Raw genomic sequence first — 14,845 nt, 5'->3', positions numbered from 1 at the left:
GGCTGTAGTTTGCCAAATGACTGATATCGCCACGTCGATACAAGATATTCCCATTATTTTTGTTTTTTCTTTGGAATTCTACCTCAGTGGACAAATCTTATTTAGTTTCTATTGAACCTTTCCTTGTCTTTTCTGATGCATGGAACTGATGAAGAAAACACCAATTGGGGCCCACCATGTGCCATGCACAGCTAAAGCACCAGTAAGCGATTCATTCTCATGAGAATCAAACCTTGATCTTGCCAGCGCTGACTGCAGCCAAGAGTCCGACAGGGTGAAGTATCATTTTCCGCATGGCAGGAGGGTAACCCCCACCCAAGCATACATTAGGGCCGCATCTGGTCACTCAGGTACGTGCAGTCTGTCTTTCTGTCTGTGTGAGTGCAGATTAAAGAGGTTTGGCTGCTCATGTTTCTTAGAATGCACATGCTAGTCTTTGTCCTCCTGAATTAATGGAGGATGTTGCAGTGATTATTTGTTTCACATTTTTTTCAAACCTCGGGATAAAAAAATTGGGATTTGAGTCAGCTCCAGAATTATTGGCACCCTTGATAAATATGCACAAAAATACTGTAAACTAAAACATAACCGTTATTAACATAAACTTATATGTATAAATAATAATAATAATCTTCAAAAAATGTGGGATTTGTGACCATTGCTCCATGCAGAACATTTCAAGATAATTGATATCCTTGGCTTAGTACTTATGTATTGCCTTCTTCAGTTCAGACCACAGGTTTTTCATTGGGATTTAAATCTGGAGACTGAGACATAATCATTCTGAATGGATTTTGATGTATGTTGTTGTCCTGCTGGAAAATCCACATACAATCAAGTCTCATCTGATCAGTACGATCAGTATCCATCGATCTTAAATAGTACCCCTGAACCACTGGAAGCAAAACATACCCAAAATATCAATGACCTACCTCCATATTTGACTGTAAGTATCAGATGCTTCTCCTTGTATGTATTCCTCTTTTGCCACCAAACATGTTGATGGTGTGTATGGCCTAAAGTTTCAATTGTGGTCTCATCTGATCAGAGCACTCTCCTCCAGTCATAATTCCAATGACGTTTGGCATCTGGAGGTTGCTTGGTTTGGTTTATTGTGCTTGGGATGGGCTTACTTCCCTTCCACTGATTTTGTTAGTATGGAGGTGGCGTTTTATGGTTGTTTTTGAGACTTCAGACATTGTGACCCCACAATGCAACCAATCTGCCATTTTTAAACCATGACCCTTGTGTTCTATATTGCCATGGGTACAATGTGTACTTACATCCCCTTCCTGACAAGTTTGCAGCCATTCCATATGTTTTACTTTTTTATTATTTCCCTTACAGTGCTAGGTATAACTGCTTTTGTAGCCATTTGCACACAAGGACTTGAGGAGCAAACAGGAGCAAAGGGGACTGGGGTTTGGGTCTGGCACATGCTGAACCCTTATGCTCTGCTCTCCTCACAGCTATAAAATAAACCACTTAGCTATATTTGGGTGTTTCTAGGTCAAAAGGCCCTCAAAAACAAAGCAGCGAGCACTCCCATGAAAGTAACATTTTCTTTACAGAATTGTTTTTCTGACAAAAAAAGCCAATTATATATTATTGTTTTCATTACAACATGGGTGTTTCTTGCATATACTCAGATTTAGTGATTGTTTTGACATAAGCTACTTGCGGTAACTCTATGATCTCATAGTTGGCTTCAAACCAATGATTGACTATTGTTTGCGCATAATTCACTGTGATAGTCTTGACTTATTTATTATAAACGTTATGTACAACATACATAAAAAGATGACATGGTTGGGGATGTACATGTATCTTACATAATCAACCTTATTCCATATGAAAGCACAGCAGTAATTAGCATAAAGGATGAGATAGACGATTTGTTTGCCTGTTTGCATAACAATAAACTCTGCATTAATAAACAGTTCTGGCTCCCTAAAATCTGATTAAGTATGTGTTTACATTTTTATGAGAAAAGATATTTACTTATGCTGAATGCAGCAAATTGAGTTTATTGTACCTTTTTATTGTACTTATTGTCATTTTAAAATATAATTTTCATTATTATTTTGTAGAATTCCAATAGATTTTGTACTCTGCAAACAGATTGCCAGGGTGCATAGTTTAGAAATAATTGTGATCATTTAAAACTTAGCCAATATAATGTTTGGTCAACTTCAGAAAACATTGATAGTAATCGTATTGAACTATCTGAGAATATAATCCTCAGAATCCAGTGTCCTGAGGATATTGTGTCCTGACTAATGGGCTATGACATCCAATGAGACGTGCCGTTCTCACACTGGTCATACTCCAGTAGTATCACAGGTCCACTGGCTCATACTGGCTGTAAAAAAAAGCATTTGAATACCTGTTACAACTGTTAGTTTTAATACTAAAGACAGATGGAAGCTAAAAACAATGGTATTATACTATTGCTTATCTGCTTGTCATTTTGGACAGCTTGATGGCTTACCATCACTGATTACTGTTGCTATCCTCAAGTTGGACAAAATTCAACTGTTCTTAATTTTGCATATATTTAATGGATCGAATGTTAGATTGACAGTAATATATACATAAATGTGAACATACTGAGATAAATGGTAAATATATCCATCCATCCATCCATCCATTATCTGAACCCGCTTATCTTGATCAGGGTCGCCTATCCCAGCATACATTGGGCGAAAGGCAGGAATACACCCTGGACAGGTCGCCAGTCCATCGCAGGGCACACACACCATTCACTCACACACTCACACACTCACACACTCATACCTACGGGCAATTTAGACTCTCCAATCAGCCTAACATGCATGTCTTTGGACTGTGGGAGGAAACCGGAGTACCCGGAGGAAACCCACTCAGGCACGGGGAGAACATGCAAACTCCGCACAGAGAGGCCCCGGCCGACGGGGATTCCTTGCTGTGAGGCGGCAGTGCTACCCACTGCACTATCCGTGCCGCCCCGGTAAATATATTGCTTTTAGAAAATATATCATGATACATTTATTTCAGTGTTTAATATATTTTAATATCTGAAAACATCAATAATTTGTCTGCCCATGTATTGTGACGTGTCAAGTTATATATTGTAGTACATTTTCTCTATATTACATTTCTGTAAGAGTCATGCCAGGTGACAGTCATGTCAGTTCTTTAATGAATCTGGCTTGTGTAACCACTTGAAAATGAATACAGTACCTGCTCGCCCTTCAACAGTACTACACATTTATGGGTGCTGAATTGTCATTGAAATTCACATGTATTCATACAGATATCATCTTGAAAATACACTGTATTGTCCAAGCTCTCCATTATATTGTTGAGAGGGATGAATCCCCAAGAGTCTCCTATTTCCACTCCATTTAATTATGAATGAAATGTGCTGTGCCCCCAAAGAATGCACATGAATATGTAATGGCATGACGTCTTCAGGATGGGATAATTACTACATGTGTTACACTGTGGAGTAACAAAAATATTTATTCTTTTGGCTGATTTCTCTTCCTTATGTACTTGTGTGTGAGATAAGTCGATTCAGCTAATTAAATGTGTTACTGCTTGAGTATGTACTGTAGAAGCATGATGAAACATTGCAAGAAAATGTGTAAATATGATCAGATTTCTTTTTAGTAAGTCAACCTTTATTTTGTACTGTACCCTTTATGCACTATATAATTCTTCATGAAGGACATTTGTTTCCAGAAGGATGCAAAACACAATCATGCCAATATGAGACAGACTGGAGGATTATTCCCTAACGACATGAAACATAAAATAAAATCATACTTAAATCCTGAAAGATTACTTTGTCATCATATTTAAGAATCAATAGATAACTAATACCCCACATTGATTCTACTATTCATTTTTTATGATGACGTTCACGTCTACCTTGGGACATGATGCTAAATATGGACTACATCAGGCTACTTACTTCTTTATTAAAGCTTTGGGGACCACTAAAGAAATTAGTAGGGTGGGCCGTCCAGTTGCTGTTAGGCTTCATAATTGCAAGACCACAATGCAGGACTAATGATCCCAGAGTGGGAGGAAATAAATGTTGCGGAGAGTGCAGAGGCAATAAATAAATAAATAAATAAATAAATAAATACATTCAGTCGATATTATTATAGATGACTATGTTATTGTTATTGCCTGTTTACTGTAGTAGCTACGGCTGGACTATGGTAAGGAAGTATTCTACGGAAAAAAATGTCAATCAAATGTTTTTCAGTCATTTTTACATATACAAATTAATTTGTGTTAACCGTCGTAAAAACATTTACTGTTATTGGTTGCGGAGAGCCACGAATCATCTTCTTTTCATAATCATCTTACACCTCCAAATTGTCTGAATCAGCATGGGGGGGAAAGGATTTGGGAAGGATCCCGGCGTGGTTTACGTTACGCAGTTACGTACGCGTAGCAACCAGCATGGCGACGAGTAAAGCTTTTTACTAGCTACAGTGTACTATGAGAGGATTGGCTTTGGCGATAGCATGTATGTTTTTCCAAGCATTTTAAAAGTCAGGACGAACTAGACAGTGACAAGAAAATAGACTAGCAATACGCCACACAGACAAACCGTTTCAGCTGAATAAAAACCAAAATGAGTGTGCAGATAGCTCCGCTTACGATTATCTCGCTCGTCAGCTAACATAAAAGAGCATGGGATATATGAAACTCATGGACGCAAGGAAAGGTAACTTAGCCGTTTATCCGCGATACCGACCTTCGGTTCAATATCCTTAACCGTTATCCGTTTATAATTAAGAATTAAAATGGCACTGGCGTGTCAGCTAGCATTGTATAGATTGCATGTAGACTGTGAAATAACGCTAGCTAGCTAGTTAATGTTAGCTATATCAGCTAATTTGCTGAACTCCAAGCTTTAGCCTAGCTAGCGTTAATATTGCTAACATACATTGGCTAGGCAGTTAGCCTCATCCTAACACTATATTTTGCCTTTGTCTTATGTTATATACACTAACGTTAACTATATTAATTTGTGTTTATTTTTAGTGAACGCTTCACCTGTCTCACGATACAGTCTGGCTGGGCCATTCAAAGGACATTTGAGTTTTAAAAGCAGCCGTAAGTAACTTGCCTATGGTGTTTACCTTGCTGTCATTTACCTGTGCGTGAAATATATCTTTACCCTGTCACAAAAGTATTTTCCATTGATCATGTTATGGGGGGATTCTGAGAAAAATTAATTGCACCTTGTTTATGTGCTTCAGCTTACTGTCCCGGATCTTCAAATGAGCTTACAAGCCAGTACATAATCGAAGATCATATGGTATCCCATTACAAAAAGGTGTTCTCAGCCAAAGGTAAGAAATGATTCACTCACAGTGCAGCCAGGACATATGTCTGGGTAAGCATGGTAATGTGTATGCAGCTGAATTAGGTGTTTTATAAACTGTGTTTTCATAATACAGTTCTGTCCAAGTGTGTGAAAAGTAACTTTTTTGTAGAAATGGCCAATAAAATCTAATGTTGATTTAAAATATAAAGGAGAGTGTATATTGATAGAAATCTCAAGCTGTGTTAAATGTAGTACATCGATCTCTACTCTGAATATGCTTTGTCTGTTGTTGGTAACGTTAATTGGCTATATTTCATGTGTCATATTTTGTTGATTTTTCAGCTGCTGTGGACTCAACGGTGCCTAAAAGCTTGCTGAGCAGTGTGAAATGTATGCCAATCTCATTTAATATTCACAACAGATTTAAAACTGATTACTCAGTTGTAATTCAATCAGTTGTGTTTATCAAGGCTTGATTGAAATATAATTTTATATTTGTTTCCTGCAGTTCATTTTGAGTGTTGTAATTAATGAAAGTGGAAATTAAAAGACATTAATATTTTAGAAAAATCTGTGCTTGGTCCTTTCCCACAATAACACATTTTCATTTGTATCCATTTTATGAATATCTCTGTTGGTATAATGCACAATTCTGTTATGCTGTGCTTACAATAGTGTGCGATAGTAGCATTATAATTGAAGTATGATGCTTATAATATTCTAGAATAGTTGCTCAGAGTTATTCTGCAGTAGATTTTATACCTGAAGGTCATGGGCTCCTGTTTAAGACCAGAAACTGTAGCAGTTTTTGTAACTGATGTAGGCATATTTTGAGTAATGTGCAATACAATACATGATAAGACTTTCTGACCATTACTCCACATATCTAACAGACACTGACCAGCAAAGACGAGAGCAGTTAAAGAAGGATGTTGCTCGGAATGAGAGACGGGCTCATTCAGTCCAATCACTGTCCCAGAAGAGTGTCAGGACCGATACCAGACCATCGTCAACTGATGTCATCCAGGCAAGGGTTCCCACCAGCTCCCAGACACTTCTTTTCATTTTAGAATGTGATTCATAAATTAGCCTTTCACATGGTGTTCCTCTTTGTGATTCCACAGTACCTCACCATACGCATTTCAGTTTTGTAAATATTATATTGCAAACGGCTGTAATTAAAACACCACCTCAAGTCAGTTACTTACTTTCTGCCTATTATTATATCTTCCAAAATTCCCACCAACTGTCTGTTTTGAAACAAAATCAGTACTTCAATCCTTGAAATACAGTACAGTCTGTAAGTATTTGGACAGTGTCATTTCTGTTTTGTTTTTTTTGCTCTGTATTCCAGCACTTTGGATTTGAAATTAAACAATGCACATGAGGTTAAAGTGCAGACTGCCACCTTTAATTTGAAAGCCATATCGGGTATCCCTTTTTATACATAGTCCCTCCATTTTAGGGGACCAAAAGTAATTTGACTGTTGGCTTCTCAGCGGTTTCTGATTAGTCAGGTGTATTAAATTGCTTCCGTAGTGCTGGTATAAGAAAGCTTTCAGTAGTCTGATTCTAGGGATTTAATTGCCAGAGTTGGACCAATGAAAGCTGAGGAAGCCGTTATGAACCTGGGAAATAAGAAAGAAACAACCGGAGGCATAGGCCAAACAATCGGCTTACTGGTGATGTCTGTAACCCATTACATTACATTACATTAATGGCATATGGCAGACGCTCTTATCCAGAGCAACATACAGTTGATGAGACTAAGCAGGAGACAATCCCCCTGGAGCAATGCAGGGTTAAGGGCCTTGCTCAAGGGCCCAGCGGCTGTGTGTATCTTATTGTGGCTACATCGGGGATCGAACAACCGACCTTGCGGGTCCCACTCATGTACCTTAACCACTACGCTACAGGCCGCCCTTGTGTGTACCCCTGTGTGTACCAAAAGGTGTATGAATGTCTGTTGTATTGTAATTTGCTAAATGAATGAGATCTTCCAACAGTATATGGACTTTTAACTCCGGTATAAGCCTGTGACCTTCACAACAGCATGGAATATGAAAGTGTGTTATTGTTCCTTAGAAATAGCTTCAGTTTGTGGTCATTTATTTTCTGCGAATGGCTATTAACTGCACGAATTGAGAGGTAAGCATATTACCAAATAAAACGCATTTTCCTTTTCTATTTGATTACAGAGCCGTGTGTCTGTACACAGGGGACAGAACGCTTCTCCCTGTCTGGGTAGCCCCATGGCCTCCACCCCAAGGTTCAAACAAAGCGTTTATCCCTCCCAATTGGACCGATCGTGGAGCCCCCCACACTGTTACCGGTCCGCGTCCGAGCTCAGCTACCGGAGTCCCAACCCCCTGAGGCAGCTCTCAGCCCGTTCCTGTTTCACCTCCAGCACTCACAACGGATACAAGTCCTTCCAGGATCCGGTGCAGAAGACCTACGGCGGTGACCTTCTGCAGAAGCACTCTCATCATTTCACTGACGATAAGCCCTTCGCTCCCCGCACTCTGAAAACCGAGAGCAAGTCCTTTCTGTCTCAGTACCGCTACTACACCCCTCCCCGGGGGAAACAGAAAGCCCCAAAGCTGACTCACCAGGACACGTTCCATGGAAGGTGTGTCAGAAGAATGCTTCATATTAATTTACTTGCAGTGCTTGCAAGGTTACTAATTTGTGCTTCCATAGCAACAAGCAGATTAGAGCCCTTTCGAGTAATTAAATTTCCAATTATCCAAATTTCTCTTCTGAAGCAAAGCTTCAAACATATTAGTCCTGTATTGAAGTTTAAATGCACAAAAATACAATTAGATGACAACATTTGGAAATGGAGCTTTTTCTGATATTTTTATTTTTATTGTTCATGTAGCACACACTTCACAGGAGGTTCACCAGAAGAGGAATGGGATCTCCAGCAGGCAAGTTTGATTGACAGACAAAAAATGCCTTTGGCAGTATTTTCTCAATTGTTGCAGGATTCTGAATATAAATTATATACCGGGTTAACAAACTATATTCTCTGACAAGAGAATAATTAAAGGAGAAAGAACACCAACAGAACTCAGGTGGTGATTACTGTAATGGAGTGAATTATAGGAAGCTCATTAACCATTTCAGCAGCTTGCTGAGTAAGCTAGGGAACTGTACTGTAAATATCATTATCTATGTGACTAGCAAGCTGACATGGCTGAGGTACAAATATGAAATGGCATCATCATATCATTGCTTGCTAAGTTAGAGCTAAAACGTTACAAAGGTAGGGCTAACATATATATTAGCTCTAAATTTGTCATATGTATATACCTATGTATGTCTATATATATATATATATATATATATACTGTATATAGACTCTAGGCTTTTCTATTAATATAAGACTCTCGGCTGATTTAGACTAATTTTATCACCTAATTGATGGATTGGGCTCGTACCTAAGATAGCTACGTGTGTCTATTGTCTCTCAGGGAATCTTTGCTTCTGAAGTTTAAGTGAGGTTTGTGAGGGTAGAGCAAATACCAGACTCAGGCAATGGTTGTAAACCGGCTAATCTATAAATGTTGTCTGGGGTTTTTTTTCCCTCCCCTCAAACTCATAAGGCCGCCTTAAGTGCAATCTAAATATTTGCTAGAGGAACAAAAGACAAATCCATATCATGTTCAGTTTAATGGCTTGGAAAGTGAAATATTTATCAGCTATAATCATTGAGGTAGGCTTCTCTGAGACCGCAGGAAGATGGGATTGTTCTGAGGAATGGATGAGAGACTCAACAGATGGGATGTTTAGTGTGGAGTGTGGCAGTATTAAGACATAAAGTACAGCAGCCATTTGAACAAAAAAATAAAATACCCTGTGAAATGTGTACTTTGATTGATGGATATCGAACATAAGGTGGGCAGGCAGAACTACAGATGAACCACTGAACTGGGGTGAGATGGAGAACTGATTGAAAAGACTTGAAGTGACCAGATAAAACGGTTTAAGAAATTATGGTTCAAGAAATGACTGGGATGATTACAGGATGGCGGGTATTTTTTAAGCTAACAGAACCAATGCATTTCATTTAAGATTCTCAAAATTGAGAATTTACTGGAGACAAGTGCCTGTCATTGCAAAATAGAAACGGGATTTGTTACAGTGACAGTATTAAACACGACATTTGAAATTTGCTGCAGTGATATCATTAATTTAGAGTTATTTCTGCGCCCAGGAAATGCGTGATGGCCGTGACTGGTCAGACGAGGAATCCCAGAGTGGGAGCCGCTCTGACTCCGGGCTTCAGATGAAGGAGCTGAAGACCAGGTGGAGGAGCAGTGATCTTCACTCTTCACCCGGGTACTTTTCACTTCTGTCACTAGCAAACTGAAGTCCTGTCATGTACATCTCCCGGTATTCGCTCTGCTAATTCTTACACATCCGTCAAACACAGCTCAGCTTGTCAGTCTTAAACCAAATGCTTTAATTAATCACTGCCATCGGTGGATTGAGTGTTCTGTACGTATAATCGTGTTTTTGTCCTGTTTAATTATTTTGGGTTAAGTTGCCATTTATTACATAAAACCTTGTGGTTAAATTCAAAACAATTATACAAAGGAACGTAAAATGGCTCCTACAGCTTAATATTAGGTTTTGTTTTTCTTTGAAGTGTTTCACCAGATGAAATGAAGTCCCCTTTGAAGAAAATGACTGCAGAGTAAGAACACATGCTCTTTTCAGTGTTGTAGCTAAATGAGTCCTGTATTCCTGCATAGCTAAATGCAAGTGTTGCACTGACCAATAACCTATATTTAAAAATCTTAAAAATAACATTTGAAAGACCTGCTTGACTTTCTGAAATTGGAATATTCAATAGAAATATCTATGTTTAGATTGATGTACTTTAAGTGTTCTTAATTTCACAATGGTGAATAAAAAGTAATGCCCCCCTCCTTTTTTCAAGGGAGGAAGAGCTGATGTACCTTGAATTTATTGCAGATGTGACAAATGACATCTTATCAAGGGGACTGTATTCTGACAGGTATCTGAACTTCCATCTACGTTCTGTAACTTGCATGTATTGCATTATTTTTGAGAGTTGGAAAGTGGTTTCCAACTGACAAATTATTGATGCTTAGTTACAAACTTATAAAATGGTCATTTTTGTGTCTTACTTGCATAAATGTTCTCATAGGTATACAGATAGGTGGGTAGACAATATATATTTTAAAAAACAATCTCTGAATTTGAATGATGGAGAACATAAGATCACCTTTCAGCGGGTGCAGATACTGGTGTGACCTGGGAGTTGGCCAGCTCTTTTCCTTTGCTTATGACGGTAATTGAAGGCAGCATGGTGATATTGGCATGTCCTGCTGATTTCCATTCTGGCAGGGTTTTGGAGCGTGTGTTTGCCCGTCAGATTGAGATGAATGCGCATCGGCTAGATAAGGTGGGTAACATTCCAAATTTAGCATTGTAGTAGCTGTACAGACAAATTGTGGTTGTAATTGGATGATGCTGTCCTATGCCTTCTAAAGGCAGTCGCATCTGGATTTATTTCTGTACCCTTGGTTTTAATAGTCATCATTAAGGAAGATAGTCACCTTTTACATTATGTATGTTTGGTATGGTGGACCAACAAATGATTTGTAAACTAGCTAAAATAAATAAGTAAATAAATGAATTGTGATGTGCATATAACATCCTGTGGACAGAAAATGTAAACGGTTAACTCTCATTTTGCCTTTGTATTTGTTTTTGTTCTACAGAATACTTGCAAATAACAATACTTGGTTTGCATTTTTAAAAATGATATCTAAAATTATATGAATTCCTTGTATAGAAGGCTCACTGAATCCAGCATTTCCACCTTGTTTTTCAATGAAGGACAAAATGCGCCACCTTCTGGAGGTTCTTCGCCAAGACCTTGCAAGCCCTTGTGATTCTGCCACAAACTGCACAGAGCTTAGAGGGGGCGGTTATCTACCTCCTGGTCTCCTTTCAAGTCTGGGAAAACATTCCCTCTCAGGAACCAAAGAAGATAGTAGTGTTATTGCATGCACTGTGTTTGACAAGGGCTCTGGAGAAGTGGTAAATTCCATTTGCTCATCTTCCAAACCCGAAGCAGAGAACTGTGCTTTGAACAAAGATTTACCTGAACATAAAGAAGCAGCAGAAGCCTCTGAAGAGTCCAGTCCTAACTCAAACTGTGAACTGCCCCCCAGTGAACAGACACATCTGCCCAACTCCGAGAACAGTGAAGAAAGTGTTCCAGACAATCTTGAACAATCAAAAGAGGTAGAGGACCTGGAAAGGGATTTGGCAGAGTCCTTATGCATGTCTGAAGATACCAAGGTTATCAAGGACAACCACAAAGCTGACCTTACAGAAGACTTTTTCAGTGATGATGACTTTTAATTCCTCTCATTGTAGTTCAGGCATCCATTTTTGTGACAAGATTGACAGTATTTGAAATGTGCATATTTTACATCCAAGTCTTACCAGATATTCCCTGTCAAAAAGCAGCAGGTTTCTGGTGTTTTACTCCTACACCACGCCATGTTTTCTTGATTGGCCTAAACGTCCAGTGTGATACATTTGGCCAACATTGCTTTTTGGCAAGAGTAAAACACCCAGATTTCTCTTACTACAGAACATGCACTGATTTGTGGTAAGAGGAAAATATGTATTCAGTTATAATTTTAAGACATCAACTTTAACTTTAAACAGCCATAACTGTGTTTGTACATTTACTAAATAGTAGATGTACAAACCGTTAATAACTGGCTAGCAAGCAGAGGAGCTTTGAGCTCTACATCTTTAAAAAAAAATATATATATTTTTTTAGATGTGATCAGATTTAATTTTTCTACCCCATATATGACATTACTCTATCTTCCTGTGAAAGAGATTGCTATTTTAACTAATGTATTAAATGATTAAAACTAACTAAAATATGAAGGCTAGGAGATCAGTATTTTTGTAAATGTTCTGAAACATGGTGTGTCTTTCTGTCCCAGGAATTGTCTGCCCTTCATATTTTAAATATCTGAAATGTAAGATGTCAGGTTATGTTACTTTAGTCTATGTGGTGTATTTTTAAAAGGGTTTTTCCCCTGTAATTGCATGGAAAATGGTGGAAGACTTGGACTTGAGGTTGTGCATTTCAGTTATGTATCTGTAGGTTTTTTTTTTGGAATGACTACATATTCCAGGTGTTTATTGTAGATAAATAGTAGTGCGTACTGCCTAGAAGGTTTAATTTCTTACAGTTCTGGCTATATAATGGAGTAGACCGTCACAAAAATGAATGTGAGCTAATGACCAATGATTTAATCAATTCCAGCATTAGTACCCCCGGGTACTTCCGGTGCTGGCTGTGTCTGAAACATTTACTGTTTTGCCATGGTTGCTGTATTTATATATTATTTATACATAGGCTCATTTTAGCCATTGTAGTTCTGACTGTTTACACATGGCTAGTACCTGAAAATGTAATATTCTGGAAAGCAATTTCTATTTATTTTATGACTGTAAATATACTTATAGTTTTCCTTCCAATTCAAAGAAATAAATGGTTTATTCTTAGTTGTCTGTCTGAATTGAACGCACATACAGGCGATTGTTATTTCTGATGCACGTAATACTATATGAAACGCGTTTATGACTTTTGAATCTGATGATTAACTGCAGATTAAGGATGACCACAAACACGATCGATAAAATAATGTTTACATTTAAATTATCTTGAAAAAAAATGTGCCTGTGTGTAAATGTATATTTAATCGCGAAAGTTTGTGCGGTCTAAATTTCTGCTCCCCTCTGCAGTGGATGAGACAGCTGTCTCATTCCTGGCATTTTCCCTGCCTGACATTCCAGCTGTCTGATGTAATGGACTCAAACCCGGTGGTGTTTTCTGTATCACGCCGTAAGCAAAACATTATAAAACCTCCCAAAGTATTCGTGAAACTTAAATGAATGAAAGTTGCATATGTGCTTAAATTACATGAACATAGTTCTTTACATAGCGCGCCATTCAGACTGCTCTGTTGTGAAAATACCGGTCTGCTGTCACTGGACGAATCTTTGTTGAGGAGACGACAAGGGGAAAATAGATCCGCGGATGTGTACGAAGGCTGGTCAGTTGCTTGTCGACAGGAAGTGAAGCGTGTTTTCAGTGTGACCTGTGCGGATTACAGCATGCCTATTCTACTGTAGAAAGATACATTAAAGTTGACTAGCAAACATTTAAAATAGGTAATTCCGCGTTGCTTGAGGAACATTGTCTGTTGAGGAGAATGTGTGTGGTTTACAAACACGAAAGTTTGTTTGGAGCGGACAATATCAACAGGTAGGTAGAATATAGTGGACATTTTTGATGCTTCTGCAGGCTGCTCCGGAAAGACCGATGTTATCGTCGGCTAACTAAAGTAACTTATGGTAGCAGTGTAAATCAATATTAAACAACATTAAACTTCGCTAGACTAAATTAATGGTCTGATACGGTTCATGTTTGACGTCAGACACCTTTGCAATCTAGTATGGCTACTAAGTTACCATAGTTAGTTAAACTAAGTTACATGTTGCTCATAATTTAATTTGCTTGTTGTTAGCTGGATAACCTGACTAAGCGAACTCAATCATTGACGTGGGGTAGCTTCAAGTTAGCCTGAATTCGCTTCGTCAACTTTGTTAAATCCACAGGCGTAGGCTGTCTGAGCCTGGCTGTATTTTTTTTGCCTGGTTAGTCAGTTCAGCTCGCGCTTCCATGCTAGTTCGCTACATTAGCAGAGTTAGGACGCTGTAAAATCGCAATCAGTTATGTCGTGAGCTAACATTAGCTAACCCATTTCTGATTTTATTTTGTTCGTTAGGTAGCATTCACCGTACCGCTAGCTTGTCAACAATGCATTACCTGGCCAACTATCAACATTGGCCAATAGTTAGCTATATTGCAGTTAGTTATGATAACAGAGTGGTTTGTTTGCTAGACTAGACTATCTTCACAAACTATCAGAAGTTTGCCAGCTAGCTGTCATTAAATCACTGTTTCCCAATGATTTTGGGTAGCTAGCCAACTTTTTGCTAACGTTGTTGTTCTGTGTGATGACAGAAGACAGATGGGCTAATTTACTCGAGTGATCGGATTAGCGAGCTAGTTAGCTAGCTATCTAATTTACTCCAGATTGCCCAAACGGCGTGCCAATAGTTAATTTAGATATAGTTAATTTGCTTGTTAAGCACAGCAGTACATTCAGCAAATTTAACGACTTCACGTTAGCAGCCAGTAACGTTAACTAGACTACGTTCCTTCTCGTTTTTGAAGACCTAAAAGTGAATTATTGCTAGGACAAGAGGCTGAAATTGAATTGGTAAAATAACGTTAGTGGTGCCACTAAGTTAACGTTAGCTATATATTTTGAACGTAATGTCATACCGTTAGATGTGCTTTAATATCATTCATTGTACAAGCTAGTAGAACATGCATAGCATGTTGGAAACGTTAACATGCTATTTATAACGTTA

The 14,845-nt window shown here is 38.4% G+C and overlaps 2 protein-coding genes across 3 annotated transcripts in view; both read left to right on the top strand.

The window, feature by feature from the left end:
* Positions 1-4,439: 4,439 nt before the first annotated feature.
* On the top strand, positions 4,440-12,907 carry spata7 (spermatogenesis associated 7). Its single transcript, XM_061259110.1, has 12 exons — positions 4,440-4,726; positions 5,047-5,118; positions 5,265-5,357; positions 5,675-5,722; positions 6,226-6,359; positions 7,531-7,961; positions 8,214-8,262; positions 9,552-9,676; positions 9,987-10,034; positions 10,281-10,358; positions 10,712-10,769; positions 11,207-12,907. The coding sequence occupies exons 1-12, from the start codon at positions 4,693-4,695 to the stop codon at positions 11,735-11,737; spliced, it is 1,701 nt and encodes a 566-aa protein (XP_061115094.1). The 5' UTR covers positions 4,440-4,692; the 3' UTR covers positions 11,738-12,907.
* Positions 12,908-13,446: 539 nt separating this feature from the next.
* Positions 13,447-14,845, top strand: part of ptpn21 (protein tyrosine phosphatase non-receptor type 21) — a 23,394-nt gene continuing 21,995 nt past the window's right edge. Inside the window, exon 1 of one of the 2 annotated variants that reach the window (XM_061234140.1) lies at positions 13,447-13,670. The gene's annotated coding sequence lies outside the window, so the exon portion shown is untranslated. The remainder of the gene's footprint in view (positions 13,671-14,845) is intronic. The other variant, XM_061234148.1, reaches the window with a different exon arrangement.

The sequence above is a fragment of the Conger conger genome, chromosome 1 (genome assembly GCF_963514075.1).
Source record: "Conger conger chromosome 1, fConCon1.1, whole genome shotgun sequence".
Classification (NCBI taxonomy): Eukaryota; Metazoa; Chordata; class Actinopteri; order Anguilliformes; family Congridae; genus Conger; species Conger conger.
The sequence above is the reverse complement of the archived record's forward strand: the minus strand, read 5'-3'. Positions and strand labels throughout refer to the sequence as shown.